This window comes from Rhinolophus ferrumequinum, assembly GCF_004115265.2.
Source record: "Rhinolophus ferrumequinum isolate MPI-CBG mRhiFer1 chromosome 3 unlocalized genomic scaffold, mRhiFer1_v1.p scaffold_36_arrow_ctg1_4, whole genome shotgun sequence".
In the NCBI taxonomy this organism is placed as follows: Eukaryota; Metazoa; Chordata; class Mammalia; order Chiroptera; family Rhinolophidae; genus Rhinolophus; species Rhinolophus ferrumequinum.
Genome location: NW_022680354.1, coordinates 1,137,157 through 1,161,972, shown reverse-complemented (window position 1 = coordinate 1,161,972; position 24,816 = coordinate 1,137,157). Strand labels below are relative to the sequence as shown.

The window sequence follows — 24,816 nt, the reverse complement described above, 5'->3', positions numbered from 1 at the left end:
CGATGTGTCGAATCCCTGAGCACAAGACAGCGTGCAGACCACATCAGAGGAGATGCACTTCTCGGGGTTGGGGTGGGCGTCAGGGGGTTGCTGATGTGACTAGTCTGACAGAACATGAACCGCCGCCACCGTTCTTCCCAGAGTTGGGAGGCAAGCTGTGCGGTGCTGTAGGGACTGGATTATGACAAGAGGCCACCCTGGAGTCAGGAGCCAGGACTGCCCTGGGTGTACAAATGGGGGACCCCGCCATGGCAGACTTCTGCTGCCCACCGTTCTAAGGTCCCCTAGAAGAGAGGGCGGTGTCTGCCTTGAGTATGGAAGCCACCGGGGTTGGGGAAGTGCCCACTGCACTGCAGAAACTTGGCATCGGGCGGAGAAGCCCTCCCGGGGCACGAAGGAGGACAGCAGATTGGCCCCTGGAATCATGACACTGAAGACTTTCTCAGAGGAAGTGTAACAGCCACAGTCGTGGGTGTTGGATGGAGCTCAGTGGCTGGACAGGTTAACAGGTAGTCGCAGTGTGACCTGAGACATGTGTCCTTTGTCGTCTTCCTTCTATGGGGGTAGAATGTTGTCTGGAAAACTGAAAAAACTGATGTGAGAATGATAATTTGCAACACAACTTATCAGGAAGGAGGAAACTGCCAGGAAGTGAATCCTCAAGTGTTTGAAGTACATTTTAATATGAAGAGTTGTTCTACCTTCAGAAAATTAGTGTTTACAGGCTGCATTGTGTTCCCCCACCCCCACCAAATTCCTATGTTGAAGTTCTAAGTCCCCAGTCCTCAGAATGTGACCATACTGAGACAAGACCTTCACACGGGTGGTTAAGGTAAAATGAGGTCTTTAGCGTGGGCCCGAGTCCAGTATGACTGGGTCCTCATAAGAAGAGGACGTGAGGACACAGAGAGAGACAGCAGGAATGTGGGAGCACAGAGGGAAAAACCACGTGAGGACACAGTGAAAGGCGGCCGTCTGCATGCCAAGGAGACAGGCCTTGGGAGAAACCAACGTGCCCACACCTTGACCTTGGACTTCCAGCTCCTTGTTATGGTGGCTCCAGCAAACGGATGCACTTGTGTCCTGCAAATGTATACATGTGTTCACTCAGGCCAGAGTCTGTGCAATCAGCACTCACTGTTAGAAATCTGAAAAGGATTTGAAAATATTGTGCTTTCCTGGCCTCATTTAAAAACTAGCCTGTCCATCCCCAGAAGCAAATCAGCGTGCACTTTGCACGGCAGTACTTAAGAGCCTATCACCAAGGTGTGCAATTTGCAAGATGATACTTCAGTGCCTCAGTTGCCACCTCTGTTCAGATTCATATACGTGTACGGTGAAATCTCATGTGTCCAGAAATAACTGACTGAGACCATCTCAAGTCTTTCTGGCAGGGACCAGGAGAAATTGTCTCTGGGTGGCACAAATCGACGTGATTATGCATAAGCACATGCCTGTGTGTTTGTAATAAGTGTGTGCATCTGTACACCATTACTTTATTAACAACAGGATGGCTGATGCCCCAAACACAACCAAATAATGTTTGCAAAGAGTCCGGAGGAGCAACTAACAGCAGACACACTTGAGGGGCAGCCAGAGTCAGACAGTGAGAGAAGATAAGGGGAGATCGATGAAAAGACGCAAGAATTGTTAAAGAACAATCCAGAGGCATTTAACGTAGGAGCAAATGCCCACAGAGATGAGTCCCGGGGTGTCAACGCATGGCAGCCCCAAACCGTTATCGATGCGCCTGACGGCGGGGCATAAAGATGCTACTTAATGAAATAAAACATATGGTACATTTTAGAAACATTTTTATTCATTATGGCTGAAACTTGAAAAGGGCTATTGCGAAGAGTAAGCTTCAATTATCTGAAGATTTAAATTATGCAGAAGAGCTTATTTCCTAGTGATGCCAAGTAAGCAAGCGCTTCTGTGCAGGATAGAAACGTCACTGTATCCGTCCATCGGTCACAACAAAGGGAGCATCTGAGTAACATCTCCTGTGCTTGATTCTTGGAGTCAACCACTGGCAGGTTTGAAGGATGTGAGCTCCCCAGACACCAGTCCCCCAGACAGAACACTGAAGCTGGAAGGCAGTTCCTACTTCACATAGTTTGAGTTTGCAAAGCCAAAACCATGTTTGACACTCACAGACTTGGAACGCTAAGGGATCACTTTGGATTTCATGTAGAGGCTTACTTAAAGCTTACGAGAACAAGAGAAAGTTTCGAAGAGCACGTCTGTCAGTATTAAACACGACAGTCTGTCTGCAGTTCAGGTCAGTATTTCCCTAGTGCATATCTGTCTTTTTGTAATACACACTCATATTTTCTTACTTAAATGTTCATCTACTTACACACCACTTCCAAACATGAGTTCTATGAAGTTGAAGAGAATTGTTGAAATCTGAATCCTGATTCCCCTCAGGCTGCGGGTAAAACCACTTGAAAATCCACAGCAGAAGCCAGCAGGGTTCTGGCTCTGTGAGCCAGCCGCAGGCCCTGCCAAGCATCCAGCCTCACACCTGCTACTCTGCCGGGGACGTGGGACAGAAACTCTTGCTATATTTTCTCAGTAAAGTGTCCTTGTTCTTTTTTTAAAAGAAATAATGTTCCATTTTTAAAAAATTGTAAAGACCTCATTTTTAAGCTGCACCTTAAACTCCGATTTCACTACGATTTGCTGAACAGATAATTGAGCCCGTCTGTGTGCTGGACGTGTGCTGTTGGCAGCCTGTCCTCCTAGATCTCTCAGTCTGACGGGGTTTTAGAGAATTACCCATTGCCGAGAGACACATCACACTCCACTTTCCCGATGGCCTGTCACAGCCCGAAGGGCCTTATCCATGTGACAACTGTCCCTAATACTTATCTAGTTACCTTTTCTGTCTTTTCGCACATTATTTCCAGCTTATTCTCTCCTAAGCTTGTTTTTCTGCTGCCTTTTTGCAATCTCATGCTTGTCGAGTACATCAGAGGGGATGAGCTACAACTTGAGGCAGCCCGTGAGCTGCTTGTAAGTAGCAACAGTAAACATCTTGATGGATAAAATGTGTACTTTTGCCTAACATGAGTTGTACAAGGGCTTTCATTTGGTTGGTTGGTTGGTTGGTTGGTTGGTTGGTTGGTTTTTCAACCCATGTGACTTTCTGCTGTGATCACAAGAAATTGGCGTCTGCGATTGCTTTATGACTATTTCTGAAAATGTTTGTGTTTGTAAACAATTCCCTTTAATTCAGCCTTTCCCAAAGGTTATTTTGGGGACTGCCAACTGTAAGAGGCTACAGAGTCCCCGAGTGTTTCTGGTGAAGGAAATTTGGGAGACGCTGCCTCTCACAGGCTGCCCAACCCCCGCAGCCTGGCAGCAGTGTAGTCCAGTCCCGTGGGCACTCGGGGCTTTAGCTGAGTTTCCACCTTGTGTGCCTGTCTGCATCACATCCGCTGGCATGTCCACAGCACGCCCCAGGTCACATCACATAGTGAAGGAGGATGCATTGTCATTGTCCACTGTCTCGCTGTTCGGCCTAGTGATGAAGGTTTCTGAGTACAGCCTGGAGCAGGAGAAGCCCGTGGCCTTCTGCGTCCTTCTCACACACCACAGGTCCTTCATGATCTTCAGAAAGTAGTTTCTGAACTTCTGGCCAATAAATGCATACAGCACAGGGTTGAGACAGCAATGCAGGAAGGCCAAGACCTCGGTCAAGTTCTCGGTGTAGCGCATCAGCTTCTCGCTGTTGCAGGATCGGTTCACTTTGCCCAATTTGGCAGCAGTCACCAGCAGCACCACATTGTGAGGGATCTGACAAGCCAAGAACACAAGTACCACCGCTATGATCACACGGATGGCTCTGTGCCGTTTAGAGTTCTGGGCATGCACTAAGGTTTTGACGATAAACAGGTAGCAAAACATCATGAACACCAGTGGGACAAAGAACCCGAAGAATAGCTGCAGCCCCAGCACCAGCAGCTTCCAGTGGACGGGCTCCGAGTCTGGGTTGTACCTGGGCTCGCAGACGTCTCTGCCCTGCATGTTGTACTTCTGGCTGAAGGTGAACGTAGGGCTGGAGATCAGGATGGACACAGCCCACACCACCAGGCAGATGGCCCGGTGGTGCGCTAAAGTCCTGGACCGCAGGCGGAAGGACTTGGTGGCCTGCACGATGGCAATGTAACGGTCCACGCTCACGCAGGCCAGCAGCAGCATCCCACAGTGGAAGTTGATGGCATAGACGCCTTTCATCAATTTGCATGTGATGTTGCTGAATATCCACTGCCCGGTGGCGTGCTGGAATCCCCAGAAGGGAAGTGTCAGGACAAACAGGATGTCTGCCACGGCCATGTTCAGCAGGTACACGTCAGTCATAGACTTGGCTTTCTTATAGAAAGCGAAGGTGATCACCACCAGAGTATTGCCCAGGAGGCCAAAGACACAGATCAGGGAGTATGCAATGGGCAAAAACAGCCTGGAGAAGTCCCTGATCTCCTGCAAACTGCATACTAAGGCGTCCATAGAATAATCCACACTACTGCTCAAGTCAAGGTCATAGTCAGTAAAATAGTTGGGGCTGGTGGAATTCTCTGGTTCCTGGAAAATGGACGAAGGTAGAGTTAGCGGGGCTGCAATTTTCAAGGATCCACAACGGACCAAATTCATACTCCCAGCCAACATAACATAGATGCTCACCACATTCATCATGACACTTGACCTGGGCAGAAATCCGTGCCTGGTGTAGAAGGGAAGGGACTTCAAGCCCCCGGGTCACCAGCAGAGGTCACAGGACAAAGGCGAATCTGAGGAGGAAAGAAAGCAAAACAGCACAGTGAAGACAAGTGTTCTCAGCACCCATTTAAAGCACTCTGGTCCATCTGCACACCTTCCACACTGTCTGCACACCGACCTACGTAGAAACATCCACTGAGGACAGGGCCCAGCAGCCTCTCCGTGAAGGGCCAGATCATATAGTCTCTGTGACAGCTACTCAGGTCTGCCCTGGCAGCTTGCAGGTGGTCCTAGACGATGGCACAAATGAAGGGCTCGACCAGAGATGGCCGACTCCTGACCTGCAGCTTCAACAAGGGCGATACCAGCAACACCACAGATTTTGATCTGCACAAAAATCTTCCTGCAAAATTCAACTTCAGTACATTCAGCAAGATTCTCCTGGACAAAACTTAGTGAAGGTAGGTCCAAAATATCTTGAATCTATAGTCCTAGCCTGCAAATAGTTTACAATGCACTTCAGTGGTTTTCACCCATGTGGCACGTGAGAATCGCTGGCAGAAATTTTTGTCAGCTTGAATGTGAGGGTCACTCTCACATGTACACTGAATAAGACTGTCTGGCCTGGAAAGGCAGTGGGAATGTATGTACATTATATATATGCATATCCAACGTACACTCCATTTAATAGCCACTAATGTACTGAAGCAGACACATCATAATCCTCAGAAGCCAGAGTGTGGCAAGGAAGCTCAAGGCTGGCATGGTAGGAGAGACTGTGCACAGACCCGCTCTGGGTCCTTGGGCAACGAGCAGACTGTAGGCCGAGGGCTGGCAGGAGGTGACCGTACGGCTCCAGCTGAAAAGGAATCGTGAGCATTGTGTGTTTGTGAAACGGTGCAACCGGCCGGCCAGGTCGACTTGCCACTATCATACGGATGTGCTGAGCATGCGGTGTACTGGGAGTGCGGGGGGGGGGGGGGAGGGCGGGAGCAAGGGGGTGGGGGCCATGCATGGGGCCAGGCTCAAGAAATTCACCAGGAGACGAGTGAAGGATGCAGCTGGAGTCTTAGAGGGAGGGACTCTGAAATCTGTCATTTGAAACAAACTCAGTAAGGAAAGGAAGAAGAATTAAGCTTTACTATTTCCGAGAGAGAGACAGAGAGAGAGAGAGCTCCTTGCCTACAATTCTCTGATATTCATGTTAACTGTGCTTTCTGCCATCTCATTCATTCTGTTCGTCTATCCTGCCCCCTTGCCATTTAGCCTAGAAAGGTCAAGAAGAGGGAGAAACAACAGAAATGCAGACGTCAGGAGTACAGGTGGAGAAGGTGAAACTTTCCCATCACCCATCACGCTGTGCCAGGTCATTCGTCCCCTGCAGAGTCAGTGTTGATCCCAGATACCTGAGGAGAAGTCGGCATGACAGAAAGCTCGCCCTGCAGGGTTCCCTGGACATACTTCTCGTATGACTTGGTTTTCACTTTGTCGTTCACACAGTCATGGACCATTGGCCTCAACCCCGTTCTGTCCTGATGCCTGGAACTGTCACTTGCCCTCCTCTCTATCCCTGCTCTCGATATGACTGGATGGAGGCGAGCATCCCCTCTGCACTTTGCAGTCGCCTGCAGGGTGCACTTGTGATGCATGTTTAGAGCGTGCAGAGGAAGCATGATATAGAGCCCCCATGCTGCAAAGGCACATGTGGAGACACACAGGTCAATCAGACTCTCAGACAGAACACATCCATCAAAATATAATGGCAAGACTTGCGCCTCCAGCCATGACGGGTTAGCAGAGACCAAGTGTACCCCCACTGCAGCAAACAGCCAGAAAAACCTATACAATATATTAAATAACAATGTTCAGACATTGGGTGACAGACATATGGTCCCTGACAGGAGAACAAGTGAAGTCAGGTCTGCTGCAAGCTCAGCGAAGCCCCCAGCTTACACCGGGAGCAGTTTCCAACCTCAGAGCCGGGGGATAACCTGACGGAGTAGCGATCTCACCGAGTTAAGATACAGGGGTCAGAGTTCCAGGAGGCCAGGGCACCTGTACATTGCAGGGCAAGATGTGAGAGAGGAGGGACCTACCCTCCTAGCAATGAGGAAACCGGCAGAGAGGTGTTCTTGAGAGGAAGAAACACAAGACTGGACAAGGGTCTGCTGGAAACAAGGGGTAGAAACATTCTCAGAGCTCTCACAGGCTGGGCCTGTGAGGGTCTCTCCCACAGAGAGACTGCAGCTCTTCCCATACCGCGGGCACCAGACAGCATCCTCAGAAGGGTACCACCACAGGAGGGACGGAGCAAACAGAACCCTGCGTTAAACGCTGCACTAGACCTGCTGTAACAAAGCTTGAGAGAGATTCTTGAATGACCCACTCGATCCCAATAACATAAGTACATTCCAGAACAAAGGCCAAAGTATTTAAAGAAATGCAACAAACTCCAGCCCTCAGCCATGTAAAACTCATGATGTCCGGCATCCAAGCAAAAATTTCCAGACCACAGTAGCTGGAATGTTTGTGTGTCTCCCCAAAATTCTTTTGCTGAAGCCTGATCCCCAGTGTGATGGCATTTGGAGGGGGCCTCCCCTTGCGAATGGGATTAGGGCCCTTATGAGAAGAGACACGTGAGAGCTTGTGTCCTTTCTCTCTGTTCAATTTGGATAAAACAGTCTTTTCAATAAATGGTGCTGGAACAACGGTATTCACGTATAAATAGAATTGGTCCTTCTCCCTAACTTCACACCTTAAGCAAAACATGAGTCATAGATCTAAATATGAGAGCTAAACCATAAAACATCTAGAAGAAACATAGAAGATCTTTGTGCCCTTGGGAATGGAAGTCTTCTTATATTAATTGTAAAAAGCATGAACTGTGAAAAGACTGATTAATTGTGCTTGATCAGATTTAAAGCTTCTGCTCTTTAAAAGACACTTAGGAAAACGAAAAAAACAAACCATTGAATGGGGAAAAAATGTTTTGTAAGCTTATGTCTGATGATGGATTGTACCCACAATTCACAAAGACCTTGTGAGGGGTGGCCCAGCATATGGCGCCCAGCTGAACATTCATTTAAGGAAAATATCTTTGGCCACACTGTAATATATAACATTTTCTGAATTCAAATGTTTATGGAACATCTACTAAGGATGGGCACTGAGGATGCAAAGCTGAACCAAACGTTAGCTTGAGTTTCAGGAATCTGTCGGGGAACAAGCCACTATAGAGCGGCACGACGCTCACCACCATATGGGGTGTGCAGAGAAGCAAGACAGAAGAGTCGTGTCGGAAACAGCGTTGTAGTGAGTGGATCAGCAGAAGAGCTGGCTGGATGCTCAGAAACTGGACGTTTGGTCTGAGTTATGTCTATTCGTGAGACATTATTGTCATTTCCTTTCATTCATTCTTATCTCTGATTAGAATGGCAGAGCACGTCACGATAACCCCAAGTGTGTAAATTCCCCATGGCTAGGGATGGCGTCCCATACCCGTGGGGGACAGACACCTTACAAATCTGGGCAGTGACAAATGCAGTGCTCTTGTGGTTAAGAATCAATGTTCTCAACCAAAGGATTGTTGCCAAGTTTACGTGGATGCCAGTCACTAACAGTTACTGGAAATGATTCAGCTTGCCCCAGACCGCCGTTTTCACCACAGAACGCATGTGAATTGTTTAAGGAAATTGTGTGACAGACGATTCCACCACAACACGTAAAGAAGCCTGCACACATGTTGTTCAAGAAAATTGCCTCAAATCAACGGCAGCTCTTTGGAGAGACAAGCTGTGGCCTTTCTGTTATGAAAATTGTGACAGTAACGACACTTGAGGGGGTTTAAAATAGGTATTTCTGTCCCTTTGCTAATGAACTGAAAGTAAAACATACTAACGTCCACCAGTGGTCGGTGACAGATGCAGGTTGACGGCTCAGTCGTTGGCCATTTCTTGGCGAAGCAGCAAACACATGGGCAGCTGTAAGCCCTGGAACAGGAGTCTCGCCCAGCACGGTGACCCCTCTTTCTGAGCCGTCATCACCCCCATTCGTGCCAAGCTCACTTTGCAGTCATTAAAGCACATGTAAGATCCATTCAGCGCACCTGATTCCTGAAGTGTAACTGGCTTTTCTCTGGGATTTAAGTCTCCGAAACTGTGTTTCTCAAATAGGTGGGTGTCCTAGAGCTTGTACAAATCAGCTGGTCTTAGGAGAATGTGCAGAACAAACCGTTCTAATCTGTCCTTCGGAGGAGGAGTTGTGAGGCCTCCAAGAGGAAATCACATGAGGATACACTAAGAGGTATTATTTTATTCAATTTGGTTTTGCAATTAAGCGCCTGCTTTTCTAGTATTCAGCTGCCTGAGTAAAGGTGGGAGAAAGGGCCACCAACCCAGCCGTGTGAGTGGCCTCTGGGAGCTGGGAAGGGCCTCAGCTGACAGCCAACAAGCAAATGGGGTTCTTGGTCCTACAACCACCAAAGCTGAGTCCTGGCAGCAGCGGGCTGAGCGAGGAGACAGATCCGCTTTTAGAAACGGCAGGAGCGCAGTCCCACCAGTACCTGGACTCGGGGCTGGTGGGGCCGCACCCATGCGGCTTCTGACTACAGACCGTATGAGATGCTACATCTGGGCTAGTCAAGCGGCTACGTTGGCAGTGATTTGGTCTAATACTGAGACAGTGCTCTAGAGAAGTCAATAGGAACCTAAAACGGTGCTCAGTAAATAGCCTGTTAGAATTCATTCGTGTTTAATTTTCAGGAAGAGAACTGACTCCGGGTGGTGAACACACAATGTGATATATAGATGACGTATTACAGAACTGTACACCTGAAATCTATGTAACTTTACTAACAATTGTCACCCCAATAAATTTTATTTAAAAAAAATTTTTTTCAGGCCAAATTGTTATGACGATGGCGTTTAGAACGAGGTGAGGAAGAGTTCCCTGCACGGTGCACAGGTCAGGGTGACACGGCAATTTCACATCGCTGGGGAAGTGACAGGCTGGAAGCCGCTGAAGCACAGTGGCCGTGGTCATGGAAGGGCCTGTCAGAACTGGAGTTGTCCAGCCTCAAACACTGAAGGGCCGGCGGGAATGAGGTCATCCGCTACTTGCAAGGTCGTCCTACAAAAGGGGGCCTAGGCTTACAGCCCCCGCCCCCCGCCCGCGGAAGGGTAAGAATATGCCCAGTGAGTAGAGAATGCAGAGACAGATTTACCCACACAGCTTACGGAGAATGGCACGGGCTGCCTTAGGAGAGGGTTAGCACATGTGGGGGAGTCCTCATGGAATATGAGGGGCAACGAGGCAGGCAGGCCCCGAATCCGCTGGTGAGAGAGCTCTTCATAAAGGAAAGGGTTAACAGTAGGCCAGGACACTCCCTTCCTGCCGTGATTAACCTTGACCAGCCCTCCTGGGAAACCTGCTAACACCAGTTACTGGGGGAAAGCACCCTGCGTCTCCATGGAATGACGCCCTTAAGCAGACTGTGCCTGAGTGTCAGGTGGCTTGCTGCACACAGACCTGGGGGCTCTGGACTGTTGGGGCATGGTCCCCGGAGGAGCACAGGAAGTGGGCACATGGGCAGCTTCCAGCTGTGCGATGAGCGGGTGAACCCGGGCGCCTCGAGGACAATGCTTTCACATGCCCTGTCCAGGCGCTCCTTTTAAGCTGTAACCAGGACCCATGTTTAGTGAGCTGAGATGGATGGTTTAGGGCTTCTCCAGGAAAGGGGTGTCGCTCTGTGTGTGGTGCTTGCCTGTCTCTTTTGAATCGCTAACACACGTTGTTGGTAGCTGAGACCTGTGGGTTCTCTGGATGTCTGCTTTCATCACTGACCTGGGCATTCAGTCTCCTTATTCGAATGCACATTCGAGTGTGTGGGGGACGGTTGCTACATAGGGAATTCTAGCATCAAGGGACTAGATCACTGGGACAGACCAGCACTTAAATGTCAGTCGCAGGGGCGCTCAGAGTCGAATGAAGGGAGAGTGGAGTGTAGAGAGTGCTCTGGGGTGAGGAAAGTTTGGGGAGGCGCCAGGGGCACCATCCTTTGGATATTTACATGGCAGTTAGTGGGGATGGCGCTTCACAGCTCCATTCAAGGAACCCTGTCCCAAAGTTCCTCACCCCCGGGACCCTGAGAGGCAGTGTTCTCTGGGGAACACGGGCAAAGCTGACCTAGAGGACATGCTCATTCATCCATCAGTTCAGAGACGAGCGTGAGTGCCAGGCACACACACTGCTCATCCCACCAGCTCGTTCTCTCCAGTGTCACATTGTCTGAGGCGGCGAGCGTGCGAGGGGTGCCAGCAAAGCAAGCGGGTCAGCAGCCCTCAGGCAGCATGCTGGGCTCCACGCCGGTCTCCAACTCGGAGTGTACGCCGTCACTCAGAAATCGCATCGGACGGATTATGCGGACCTCGAGGTAACTTCGGACCGACTGCCTTATTATCGGGGACATGGCTGGAAATCCACTTTGACCAAAAGATTTGCCTTGCAGTGGCTTCTCTTCCTTTCTTAGAGGCACATAATAATAGGCTGGACCTTTATCTGACTTGCGTTTTGAGTTTGAAACTATATAAATATACTACCTTTTTCAATGAAAAGCAAATATGCTGAACTCGCAAGGTTCAACGTATGCAGCTGGTGGTAACTTACACTCTGCCTCTCAATGTTAATGTTTCGAAGATGTCACCACACATGGGAAGAAAGTGTTACTTTAAGAAAAACTTAATGTTACTCGATTAGAGTACATTTTTAACATAGTATTTAAAATGTCCACTTACATTTTTAGTCACTAAAATAACGTGGCTTCCTAGTACCATTTTTGTTAGGTGCCATGACCAAAAGACAATGTCTCAGGAACTAACAGCTAATTGATGAATTCATTCAAAAATGAAAAGAACACTGATAATCCGTGCCCTGAAAATCAGAACCAGCCCAGTGAGCCAAGGAAAGGACGATAACCACACGACGCCGCTTAAGAGCACCAGGCAGCGCTCCGTGCTCCCCCAGCACACCCGCCCTCATCTCCAGCGGCCTCCCCGGGCCTCTACTTCGCAGAAACCATCGCTTTGGACTTTGAAGCTTTGGGAGCCCTGTGGTCACACACAGGTGACCAGGGACAGGTGGGATCTAGGGTAAGTCTGTAGCAGCAAGCGTCTTAGCTGGTGCCAGTTAACTGCTAATCACGTCTCAGGGAGAGGAACCACTGGCCGGCTGTGTGGGGGGACAGGACCGGGATGGCCGCAGACACAGGGCCGCAAAAGGACAGGTAGCCCCCAGAGGAGAGGAGGTGGCTGCAGAGGCAGGAGGCGTGGCTAACCAGACCTGCGCGCTTGTTTGTCTATGTGGCCAAGGGCAGAATCTACCCAGGAAATTAAACAGGCAGAACACATTAGTAATATTTACTGAAATACTATCAGCAAGGAAAACAGTTAGAAATTTAATTTTGACAAATTGAATAACTAGTTTAAAAGCTGGTTAAAATTAAATTAAAGCAGAAGGTCTAAAATCTGTGCTTATTTTCATAAAAAGCTATGGCCTGCAAGCCAAGGAACAAGAACTAAAAAGAATGTGTGTGTTGTGTGTATGCGTGTACCTGTGTGTGCATGTGTATATGCATGTGTTGTGAGTGTTTGCCTTTGTGTGTGCAGGTGTGTGGTCTGTGCGTGTGTGTGCATGTGTACGAGAGTTTGTTGTGTGCATAGATGCATGTGTGTGCATGTGTATTTTGTGTGCATGTATACATGTGTATCCACGTGCATGTATGTTGTGTGTATGTGCATGTGTACATACGTGTGTGTGCATGCTAGAAATGAAGTGCCAATTACATTCTGGCCATTGGGATCACTGATTTCCATCTTTTATGTCTTTGACCTCACAAAACCCCTTTACAGTGGACACGATACCCATTTTATAGATGGGAAGACTGCCACTCATCTGGGGCGTTTGACCCCTCACCATTCTAATTAACTTGGTCCCCAGAAGATCTTCCTGAAGGACTGTAAAATTGCCACAAGATCTTAAATAATGTATTTATTTTAAAACCTCCTACTGATACCAGACTCTCACACACTGCAATGGTCTGTGTTCAATAAATGCATGTTTTCTCAATTCATCAAAATCACTGGACTTGCAGTGTTTTGTCCTTTTTTAGATGTACCTCGGTGGACCGAAACTCTAGGCTGGCTTCCTTCTGCTTTTGAATAAGAGTGGTTTTGAATAAGAAAGAGGTCAGAAGGTTTTTTCCAGTGATTTGTATATAGGTTTGTGACTTTTTTTTTTCCTTTACCTTTTGGTTCCTTTTGCCTCTTTAGAAGCTTGCTTTTACATTTTCTCTTTTATTTACAGAAATTATATCTTTAATCATTTCAAGAGTAGCTTTCATTCAGATGTTGTATTTATCTCTTTATAGTGCCAACCTCTCCAGTATCTCCTTTCTGCTCCTACCGTGTTTTCCTGAACATAAGACCTAGCTGGACCATCAGCTCTAATGCGTCTTTTGGTGCAAAAATTAATATAAGACCTGGTCTTATATTATATTATGTAAGACCTGGTATTATATTATATTATGTTATACCTGGTATTATATTATGTTATACCCGGTATTATATTATATTATATTATATTATATTATATTATATTATAGACCCAGTCTTATATTAATTTTTGCTCCAAAAGACATATTGGAGTTGACTGTCCAGCTAGGCCTTATTTTCAGGAAAACACGGTACTTAGGCTTTGTGGGGAGGGATCTATAGCAGACTCTCCTAAAGATCGGTAGACACTGACTTCATAATTATTATGGCGTTTGCATCAGTAATCAGAGCTTTTCCTGTATTGCACCGAGTCTCATAAAAATCCCCACCCAATCCATTTCTCGTACATAGCAACCTTACAAACTCCTTCCCACTCAACCCCCAGGGATTCGTGACGCCCGCTCCTTATCTTTCATGGCATACACCACTTTTTGCATGGCCTGCAAAGCATTTCTTAGCTGAGTTTGTAGCTTTTCAAACTCTTTTTGTGTACTTCGTTAAACAAAGAATTGCGTTTCTCTCCAGATCCATGCCTGCAGATATTTAATGCAGGAAGAAGCAGTGCCCAACCATCACGCAAGCTGTGGTGAGAGGCAATTAGAATAAAATCACTCACTGTGCATTTAGAGGAACAGGGAACTTCTTGAAAGCACAGTGCTACTACTAAAACTGTAAGGACAGTGTACCCGTGCCAGTGAGTGTTTAATTAAGTGTAGGCACAGTCAGTATGCCAAGCGTTCTGGAATTCCTAAGAGTGAAACGGTTCCATGTCTAATATTCCTTAGAACAGGGTACCAAAGAAGTTAAGGTAGCTTTGAAAGGCGTGCAGGCGGCTCAGCCATACTTACCTTAGTCTGTGATCCACTGAGATCTGTCCCCTTACGCTCTGCTCACTGCTGCTGCCGCCAAGTGCCCACACCACCAGTGGGGTTCTGTCAACAAGGTGGAATTTCTAATGGTCATTAAGAAAAATGCAGTGAGAGACCAGAATTGGCCCAAAGCAAATTGCTGAATTACCACTTCCTACTTAAAAGTAACGCCTATTTGCCCAAATGCAGATGGTTAACTGTCTATATCCTGTAAAGCATAAAATAATCATATGACTCCCTGGGACGGAAGTCCAACCAGCAGTAAAGTTGACGAGCAGGGAGGACCTGGGTGGTGGTGCCCCCCAAAGAATGAGACAAACATTCACAGTCCTTTACCTGGTTCTCTCTTGTCAGCACGGATGCTTGGCAAGTTGAGCGGGAAGATCTGCTACTCCTAAGTGTTCCAGAACGCGTGGCTCAGCGTATTGACTGAGTCTCCACTGAGTTCTTGCTAGTGATGCCTCCTCGGAGCCCCTGAACGTGGATTCACCATAAAAGCTGTGTTCTCACAGGCAGGTCACCGACCGCTCCATGTCACAGGTCCCGTCTCTGTCAGATAAAAACCACGACAATTCTAACCTCCGAGTGCCATGTGGAAATAACCGGGTTAGGCCATGTAAGGTGGTTAACACAGTACCTGCAGGGTTCTTAATCAATGTTAGCGAATATGATTGTGTAACGGGATAAAAAACACGAGTGATAATTTGGGATCAAAAACACTACGTGTGGCAACAAATGTTAACTAGAGTTATTGTGGCCATCATTTCACAACATACACAAATATCAAATCATTGTGTTATGTACCTGAAATGAGTCCAATGTTATATGTCACTCATATCTCAATAATAAAACACACACACACAAGTCCCTAAAAGTCTGGGCACGTGATCTTTATGAAATGGCAGGTGACAGATCTAATGAGTGCTTTGTCATTAGATGTAACGATTGATGGAATAGCCACTGGTGATTCGCTCGAGGAACTCATTCTTACCTGCAAGTGGTTAAAAAAATAGCAAAAAAGGGAAGGATTATAAAGGTGTTTACCATCATACTGTGTGCTGCTGTGAATCAAGCCTCAGGAAATACAGAAATTTATAGCAAAGGGATGCCAAGATCTGTAAGAAGCGAGACGGGGTGACTCATACTTTCACTGCTCGGAGCCCGTTGCCTCCTTTCACTTCCCGAGCTGACCAAGTGTGCACGACGCCCGTTGCTTACCCCCCATTTTGTCTCGACTCAACATTACTCAGGCTTCACTCCTCCCTACACACCCCCAAAGTCTGCTTCTCCCCAAGCCTGAGCTGAGCAAGGACCAAAAGTGGGGCACGGCCCCCTGTCAGCCTCTCTCAGGACTTAGCTGACCACAACGGGACGCTTTTCCGGGAAAACTCCACTGGTCACTTCCCTCCAAAGACTCTGCTTACCCGTTTGCCTTCTCCTGACCCTGTGAGAAGAAAGCCCTTCTGTGTGACACACGCTCGCAGACCTTATGGTCACAGGACCCAACTGCAAAGAGCCCCCTATCCTCCCTTACAAGAAGGCTTTTGAATACAACTTTTTTCACTAAGTCCTGACTTATTTTCCTTTGAGGTAATTTAATGTTCCCCCCGTACGAGGTGCCCTGTCCCCTTGTCTGTTTGAAAAGGAGCCTCCATGTGACTTCCCTCTTCCTCCCGGAGCTGTAACAGGCTGATCACAGAATGGAGACCAAAGGGAACACTCCTTTCTATTCTCCCCGGGGCTGCCTCTTCATCCCTTCTCATCTCCGGCATCTCCACGGAGGTTCTGATTCTCGCTGTGGTGGAAGCTGCTGGAAGGGCTGCTGACTAGGGACCCCAAATTCCTAGCAGACAAATGAACAGGCAGCATGGGGAACTGGGGAACATGCTGCATTGCACTCTCTCTAGACCCGTCTTTTCTGCTTGTTCCCTCTAACACTCCCCTTCCATGGTCTTCTTTAGCATGAAGGCTGGGCGGGGGGGCCGGGGGTGGAGTAGGAGGGGGGAAGCAAACACAGTTTAGCGTATTGAGAAAAGTCATCTCGTGTGGCCAAACACAAAGCCTGATGGACCGGGAAGGCTCCTTACCTGGCAAACACCGAGGGTCACCACCAAAATGCAGACCACCTCTCAGAAGTGTAGTGCAAAGAGTTAGCTGGAGGAGTCTCCCCGGAGTGACTGCCCCCCCCCTTCTGCCTTCTCTGCCCCCAGAGGGAAGTGAATCGGAGGTGACTTTGGACCTGGACTTTGAATAGCTTCCAGTGCCAACCCTGGGCCTGCGGCCTTTCCGTTCGATCCCCGAGGTGGCTACTTTGTGGGTTCACTGGGCTGGTGTGTTCTATGTCCCCATATCCCTTCTGTATTTCAAAGTAAAATCCAAATGATACGTCAGCCTTGGGAAACTCAGGCCCATCTTGTTTTTGTCTCTCTGGATTAAAGAACTTGTGGGATCTCACTCCTACTCCATCTTCCTCAAATTTAAAGTTACACTGCTCATTTGCATAGACACTGAGGGACGGAAAAACTAAGGAATGCTTTTACACATTTTATGTAAACATTTCCCAGTCTGAAAGTCTGACAGTAAATGTGAAAATTCCATTCAGAACAAAGTCCAATGACAGTTTGGTAAACTCCTGTCATCGCCATAAGGCACTGCTTTCAAGTTTGGGGTGAGGCTGTCTGCCATACTCCTGAGGATGATATGTGTAGTCTAGAGTTTACAGGGCCTGTTGATTCCAACTGCCGGCTTTCACCATTGGGCGAGGAAAAGCAGCACTTTGAACCGTAGGACCCCAAGAAACTTAGACTGGAAGGGAGTCTGTGACACACAGCAGAGATCCTAAGGAGTGCAGCGACCTTCCTTTAAGGAATTTCCACCGTTGGAAAGTTGAGGTACCAATACATGCATGTTGAGGTACCAATACATGCATGTTGAGGTACCAATACATGCATGTCGAGGTACCAATACATGCATGTTGAGGTACCAATACATTGCAAGCATGCAATGGCAGCCACGCAGGGCAGTGTCTGATTAGTTGCTGAGGAAACTACTGGCAACGAGAAGAGTTGAGAGGAGAGAGGGAGCACATGCGTGTCCGCTGCAGCCTTCTGAGCAGACTTCATGAAGAAGGGCTGGAGCTCAGCCAGGGAGATGGCAGAAGCCTGGCCAGGTAGGAAGGGGAGGGTGGCCAACAGCAAAGTAAGGTACAGGCACGGGCTAAACACGAGAGAGAGCAGGTGCCGGGCTGGACTGCAGTGGGTGTCCTGTGAGCTGTGGAGGGGCAGGGAGCAGGGTCCCAGAACTGACAGGACAGGCGAGCTGACAGGGACTGGGGGCTGGGGTCGATCGCCGGCTGATCACAGTGCTTCTCGGCGTCTGGGGTTTAGACCTTGATGTTTCCTTTATTCTGTTTCATGAGTCTTCACAACAAGCCTAGACAGTGTTGGTGTCGTCAAACTGAAACTCAGAGATAAAGCAACTTCCTCAAATTCACCCACCTCAAAGCCACGTCATCTGATCCCAAAGTCCATGCATTTCTAGGATACACGTGAAGAGGGAATGATGAAAAATCAGTTAAGGACCAAGAGGAAGGAGGAATGAAAATGATACCAAATTTTCCATCTCAATAGAAATGGGGAAATCAGGACTGGAAACTTGTTTCTAACACATTTCTACATGGAGAAGTTATAAAAACTGACCTAAGGGGAAGGAAACAGGTTTCATTTAAGGTACACAGAATGTGAGGGGACTGAGGTATTGTGTAACTGGACATTCGACGTGACTTTAAAACCATGTCAGCCACATGTACTGGCCATTTTTCAAGTTAATCTCTGGGTGTCTGTTCCCTCATTGGTCAAATAATTAGAGATACCTAAAGGATTAGTGTGAAGATTTGAGATGGGGTATTAAAGAGGAGCTGTAGTGAGAGGTACAGGAATAGTTATGTACAGAGAAATGGTAATTGAGCTCAGAAATGTGGACAAAAGTTCTGGGAACTTGTGCTTCTGCTTAGGGAGCAGAAGACAAATTGAAGTTAGGAGAAAAAAGACAGAAAACAGTGGCCAGAAGGCTAGGTCACTCAAAATTAACACAGAATTACTGGGGCAGACAAGGGAGAAAAACTTGCAGAGTGGAGAATTCGAGGACTGAAAACTGACCTTTGTATATAATCACTAATGTTTACAGTGCTCTTTGAAGATAAACTTTCAGTATGAATGACCAAGTGCAAGCTTTATTATAAGGATTTGAGAGAGACTATTGAGGAAATAGAGACAGCAGGTGTAGAAAATTTGTTTTTTAAAAAATGGCAGTGAGAATCAAAGAAAGAGAACAGAGTTACAGAGAGGAAAGAACACAGTAAAGTTGTATTTATTTTGCCCTGGAGGGTCGGCAGACACCACTTTGGATTTTCCCACGCCATACCCTTGACCCACTTCCGGTTTTAGCTGCAGCTGTGGAGGACACATACCCTCTGTGATAGCTCCCATCTCAAGCACCCAAAGCTCTGGTTTTCTGACTCAAGTCTTTTCCTGCTCAGCCCTCGGTTACGGCCCAAAGGTAGAGGAGTTAATGGCCCTGATGGACCAGTGCGGGGACCCCTCAACCACATGTGGAGGAGTCAACCCTCAACCCACAAGGACAGGAGCCAGCATTTCACACCAGCACCGACCTCCAGGATCTTCTCCTTGTGGGGCTGCCAGGATTAGGGTGGACAACCATCCTGGTTTGCCAAAAACTGAAGGGGATTCTGAAATGAGGAAACTTCAGTGCTAAAACCAGGACAGTCCTGGGAAAACCAGGAAAGTCGGTCACTCTGGGTCTAGTAAAAGTGATGGCACCCGGCCTGCGTGCAGGAACCCTTCTGCTCTGCAATGGTTAGGGCACAGTAGGCACCGTGTCACAGGGTACAGCTGGGGTTGTGAAGGGGCCTGGAACCAGGACACCGAGAAAGGAGGAGGGTGGCCGGCTCGCCTGGGGGACAGTGGGAGCCCACCGTAAAGGTGGCTGCCTTCAGGATGTGAAGAACACTAGGAGAAAGGAATGCCCTTCCTCTCAGTTGTACCAAAAGGAAACCTTGGGCCAAAGGGTGTGAAGGTGCAAGGAGGAATTCTGAGGTAATCGGGCTGCCCGTCATGGAGTATGTGCTTTCCCTCTGTCACCAGTCCCTGCCTCCCCAGGTGTACTGTGGAGCTCAGTCAGGCGCCTAACAGAAAGGTTATAATGTGTGTGCTGAAGGAAAGGAGGATAGGCCCAAAAGACTCATCTGACCCCCAAAAAAATAAAGAACTAGTGAAAAGCTGGAGCTGAGACCTGAACGTGGGTGAATGAGTTTGGGGTTCTTCAAAAGGTTCCTGGGCACCTGGAGAGTCTGAGAGAACTGGGGAGGCAGGCAAGGCAGAGTAAACAAGTGCCCCTGTGGGTTCAACCTACAGAATGTTCTTCAGGAGACACAAGTGAGAGTCTGGAATTCTCTCTCCCTGATCTCTTCAGGTGTCTGACCGCCACGCTTCTCAGAAATGGAGAGACATTAACCACCCCCACGTGGTGTTCTATGCTTATGTCAATGCTAGTCACAGCTATTATTTTCAGGAAGAATTTGACCGAAGCAACACTCATTCTTTGTACAATGCTCGGGGAACTCTGAAATGGGAGGAGGAGAGGGGGGTTTGCAAAAATTTGATTTGGCTTCACGAAAATAGTGGCCCCTCTGCAAAATGTTATTTGCAGTTCTAAATTTAAAGTTCTAACTCTGACCACAACACATAACCTTATTCTTACCAAAATGAGTAAGTAAAAATGATAACTATGACAAAACGCTGCTCAGAACACAGTCTGGGAAAAAAACATACTAAAATGCTAATGGCGGTTGCTTGGGGAGGGAGAAGCAGAAGTGACGTCATGCTTTTCTACACCATTGTAGCTTCCACCTGTTTAATAGTGACCTACATGGGTTCTCTGGTGAAACAGAATTTCTAAGAACAGCGATAGGACTTTGCAGTGTCACCAATGTTCCCAGCTGGAAAGTGGCACCTTCTAGATCGTTCCTGATTACCCTCATTGTCCGAGGGCTCCATGATCATGATTTCTTCTTTGTCCATTTCCAGAGCCGTGAGCACGCTCCTTTGCTTCAAGTCAAACCCAGGAAATGGTGGAAAGGACAGAGCCCTGCTCGGCCGGGCAGACCAGAGCACACGGCACTTTGGACCTAGTGAGATGATTACGGTCAATAAAACAGCTCTAAGGAGCTCTAAAAGCAACTCCCCATGGAACTGCCTTTGCTAAGACTTACTTAAAAGTGGCACAAACTCTCCAATGAGGACGTGATTCCTTTCACCAGAAGAGGCAGCGCGGGAGCGACAGAAAGGTCTCCCGATCAGCTGGTCTCCCAAATCAGGAGGTGGAGGGACACTGTGACCCCGTCAGCCTGGGCTCTGAGCCTCAGCCACCTTGGCATTGAGAGTTAGGACCCCACGGAAGTCTGAACAGAGGATATGAAAGCGTCCATTTGGCAGCCAGAGTTTCAGAAGAGTATGTGGGAGGGGATATGCAAACCATTTTAACCTATTTTACAGAATCTCAAATTGACTCAAATTGACTCAAATCTCAAAAGGCTCAAATTGACAAAAAAGACCAGAGGAGACCGACTTATTTGAGTGATTTTCATTTCATTATCCATACAAGACAGTGATTTTAAAGTTATTAATATATCTGTTTATCTATCAGAAAGAAATCTGAAAGCCACACATCCTTTTTGTGTTGGGGGCCTCCGACAGAATGATTTTGCTGGTAGATAAACCCTTGCATAAAACCTACCGCCTCCTTCTTTGCCTCTGTAAAGACAGCACCACCTGAGTCCCCGGTGGTGCTCACACGTCACCACGCATGATGGGGAGAGGCTGCCGAGCAAAGGGCCTGGGGCCTCTCTGATTCGCTGCGTCCCTGTGACCCAGATTCAGGGCCTCCATTTCCCTTCTGTCTAACGGGAATGGCCAGGCTGATACATAAAGGTGCTGCAGAAATGAGAAAGGGCAATGTTGTGATACTCCTGACAACAGCCACAGGCTACTCCATGCCCCCTGCCCCGCAGTCACTGCAGGCAGCTGCTAAGATGGTTTGGGTTAGAGACAGCAGGCTCATCTCTGAGCCATGTTTAAAATGTGCGTAACACAATAGACTCAAGCACCCAGCCTCTAAACGCTGATGTCCTCTTGGATTACGGTTCTATGTCTAGAAGAGGGGTGCATAGGAATCACCCCTTCCAGGGGAAAATGCGGGTTCTGACTGAGCAGGCCTGGAGTGAGGCCTGAGGTCTTGCTCAGGACGCCATGCTTACGCAGGAAGGACCCAGAAAGCTCAGCTAAGTGCACGTAGTTTCTAACTCCTTCGGCTCCTCCTTCACTCGCCTCCAGAACGCAAACGGTTGGGTACAGCGGGTGGGAAGGACAGTATAGGAGCATGGAGTTCTTCTAAGTCTGAAGCCCATCAAAGGAGAAAGGTCTGAGGAGGACATGCAGCAGGCTGCCCCGGGGCCTGGCCCGACCCCAATTGTAGGTGCCTCTGGATCCACAGCCACCAGATGCACGGGCAGCCCCACTCTGCATCAGACTCATCGCTACATGAGAGTCTGCTGAGCTGGGGCCACGTCCACGGCGCCCGCCTGGCCCCACCCTCAGTCACAGGTGGCTGCGGCCTCCCACCTCCATGCCGCTGCCTGTCGGGGCATTCTCCGTCCTCCCTCATTCCTTACCCTTCTTCCTCAGCCTGCTCCTCCTTTCTATCTTTGTTCCTTCTTTGTTCAGCTTTCTCTCTCCTCATGTACCAACTCCTCACTCTATGCCCACAGTAGAAAGGTCGTATAAAGTAAAAAACGATGTGTTCTGAAACTCAGTCTTCTCTGAGGTGGAATCTCTTCAGGTTTGGAAGCCTGCTTCTGGCCACCATGTCCCCTGAGCCCCTGACCTGCGCAGGACACCTGGCGCAGGTCACATATAACCCGGCACCAATCAACCTCGTTCTGGGGCAAGCTCTTCCCAATTAACTTCCAGTTTTAAAGTTTTAAAAATCTGAGACTTGACTGATAAAACTCCTGCTCAAACGCGTCTTCTAATAAAATCACGGCCGTCCAGCCCTGCCTCTGCCATTTGCGGCCAGCACAGTGGGCCAGTGCTGTGCTCCTCTGCAGCCAGGCGCCCAGGGCCTCTGCAGCCGGGCGCCCAGGGCCTCTGCAGCCGGGCGCCCAGGGCTTCTGCAGCCGGGCGCCCAGGGCCTCTGCAGCCGGGCGCCCAGGGCCTCTGCAGCCGGGCGCCCAGGGCCTCTGCAGCCGGGTGCCCAGGGCCTCTGCAGCCGGGCGCCCAGTGCCCAGGGCCTCTGCAGCCGGGCGCCCAGGGCCTCTGCAGCCGGGCGCCCAGGGCCTCTGCAGCCGGGCTCTCAGGGCCCGCAGGTCGTTTAAACCCGCAGCACTATTCGCTTCTGCACTAAATGGCCCCAAGTGAAGTACAGTGGCTTGTCTGCCCATATCGCGGGTTTTCCACCCCTGCTTCTGATGGCAGCCAGTCCTATCACACCTCGGCACTCCCAGGGTCTGACTCTGTAGTTGCCTTCCCACTTCTGACCTTTTGTTACTAATAAGCGCTGGGCTGGGAAACCAGATACCCACTTATCAGAACTGCACCCAAAATAAGTCAGAACACCCAAATGTGCACCTGAGGGTGTCCCCTGGGAGCCTAACTCACAGGCTTGAAGCTGTGGGCTTGGTGGTGTCTGCTTGGGCTGCCGTCTCTTTGTCTGTCCATTTCCTCTTCCTCAGCTTGTCTTAGAGGGTTGATGTGACAGAAGAGAGACCTCCAGGTAAGTGAGGCCTCCGGAGGCTCAGACATTTCATAAGAGAAGACGTAACGCAAGATTAAGGCAGACGCCTCCAATACTGTCGCGTAAATGCACATAACAGCATTTTAAACGGCATAAATGCATTAGCCCACAGCGTGGTGAAACTGATTGCCACCCATCTATCACTTTCACTTGGAAGACGGTGTCATCACGAGAACCCTTCCCGTGAATGACAGCACTGTGTGAATTCTCTTGAGGCAGACCGGGGAGCATGTCCACATGCGGCAGGCGTCCCCATACGGTGTGTGCGTTCTGCTGGCTCCAGGCGCCCAGTCCCACCCCGGCTTGCCAGCACCCCGCCATCCTGTCCACGGCGGACTTGTCCCTGCTCTGCTCCCCTCGCCCAGAGCACTTCCCTGCCCCTGGATCACCTCCCCTCTCCTCTCACACAGTCGACCACCTCCCTGAGTTTCATCCACTTTTACATCCAGCCGGCACTCACGCTCAGGCACAGGTACAGCCTGAATGGGAAGCAAAGCAGCCTGTGCTCGGTCTGGGTTTGTGGAATCCGCATTTCCCCTCTGGAGTTATGCCTCGGGCTAATGACTACTCTTTCACGGTGGCTCTGGTTTAGTAGGTTCCTGGCAAAGGTTCCTACAGGTTTTCCACAAGCGCTAGTCACCATCACCCGGGCACTGGGGTCTGGAAGGTAATATTACTGTCTCTGTGAGACAGAAAGAGCGCAGACTCTGGAATCAGAAGAATCTGGACTTGGGTGCCGCCACTGCTACACGCAATGGGTGACTTGGTCTCTAACTCTTTAACCACCTCCACCTCCCAGGGCTTTCATCAGATTTGCACAAAACAATGCACAAGAAGTCTTTAGAATGGTGTATAGTACCTAACAGACTTGACAGAAGGTAGCGTCTCTTCTGTCCCCACAGCGTGACTAAAGTTCCAAATAAATAAGCAACCAAGCAACACCTGAACGAAAGCCAGGTGTTTAAAACACTCTTACCTTCAAAGCACAAAGCAGTTATTAAGACAACAGAGGTACAAGACTTTCTAAATTCCAAGACAAAACAGACACTTACCAAGAGACAAGGTGTTTTTTGTCCCACAGAGGAGCAGGCACCTGCGTTTTCTCTTAAAAGTTCAGATTTCATAAATCTTCAGGCCTCTTTGGCAGTGGAGACGCAGTGGTCGCTTAGCGATCAAAACAGTGAGACCCTGGGCCGCCTGCAGGACGCTGCCTGGGGACGTCTGTGCGCTCTCAGGCATGTGGCCTCTCCTCCGTCACCCACATGCCGTGTGGTGCGGTGAGCTGCCTCACCACAAATTTTTTTCTTCCAATACACACTTCAGATCATATAGGCAAGTTTATGCAACTAGGTCACTTAATTTCAATTTTAGACACAGATTTTTTTATGTGTTTCAGAATTATTAGTCTGTGGAATGTTTTTAATTTCTTGGAAATTCCAAACTACTGAGAATGATTATAAAGTTCTCTGAAAAGCTCCACACCATACTTCACATGCTGTATAACCAATGACCCATGTTTCTATTCTGAAAAGAATAAAAAGCCTGAAAAACTCTATGACTTCTAAGTGCTGTTATAGGTAAAGACATGATGGAGACAGAATCAGAATGTCACAAACATTGTAGGTCTGTGATCCCAAAGGAGGCAACACCCAGCTGCACAGGAGAAATGCTACCTCAGAAGATTCATGAACTGTCTTGTACAGCGTGTGCTCATTATATCATGTGTAACTTGACCTGTTTCGGGACAGCAGAAAGCTGAGATTTCCATACCCCCAGAGCGGGTGTCGGCATTCCGTGTGGGAACAGCTCTG

The 24,816-nt window shown here is 48.6% G+C and overlaps 1 protein-coding gene across 3 annotated transcripts; it reads right to left on the bottom strand.

Annotated features, from left to right (window-relative positions):
- Window positions 1-1,834: 1,834 nt before the first annotated feature.
- Window positions 1,835-24,247, bottom strand: CCR6 (C-C motif chemokine receptor 6). Of its 3 annotated transcripts, none has more exons than XM_033100398.1 (5): window positions 24,058-24,247; window positions 14,474-14,686; window positions 14,117-14,220; window positions 4,687-4,793; window positions 1,835-4,587 (listed from the first exon to the last, which is right to left on the bottom strand). In XM_033100398.1, exons 4-5 carry the CDS (start codon window positions 4,696-4,698, stop codon window positions 3,475-3,477), a joined length of 1,125 nt encoding a protein of 374 aa, XP_032956289.1. In that variant the 5' UTR covers window positions 4,699-4,793; window positions 14,117-14,220; window positions 14,474-14,686; window positions 24,058-24,247; the 3' UTR covers window positions 1,835-3,474. The 3 variants fall into 3 exon arrangements, with proteins under 3 accessions (XP_032956289.1, XP_032956290.1, XP_032956291.1); XM_033100399.1 differs by having other exon boundaries at window positions 14,117-14,200; XM_033100400.1 differs by lacking the exons at window positions 14,474-14,686; window positions 24,058-24,247 and having other exon boundaries at window positions 14,117-14,268.
- Between the last annotated feature and the right edge of the window lie 569 nt (window positions 24,248-24,816).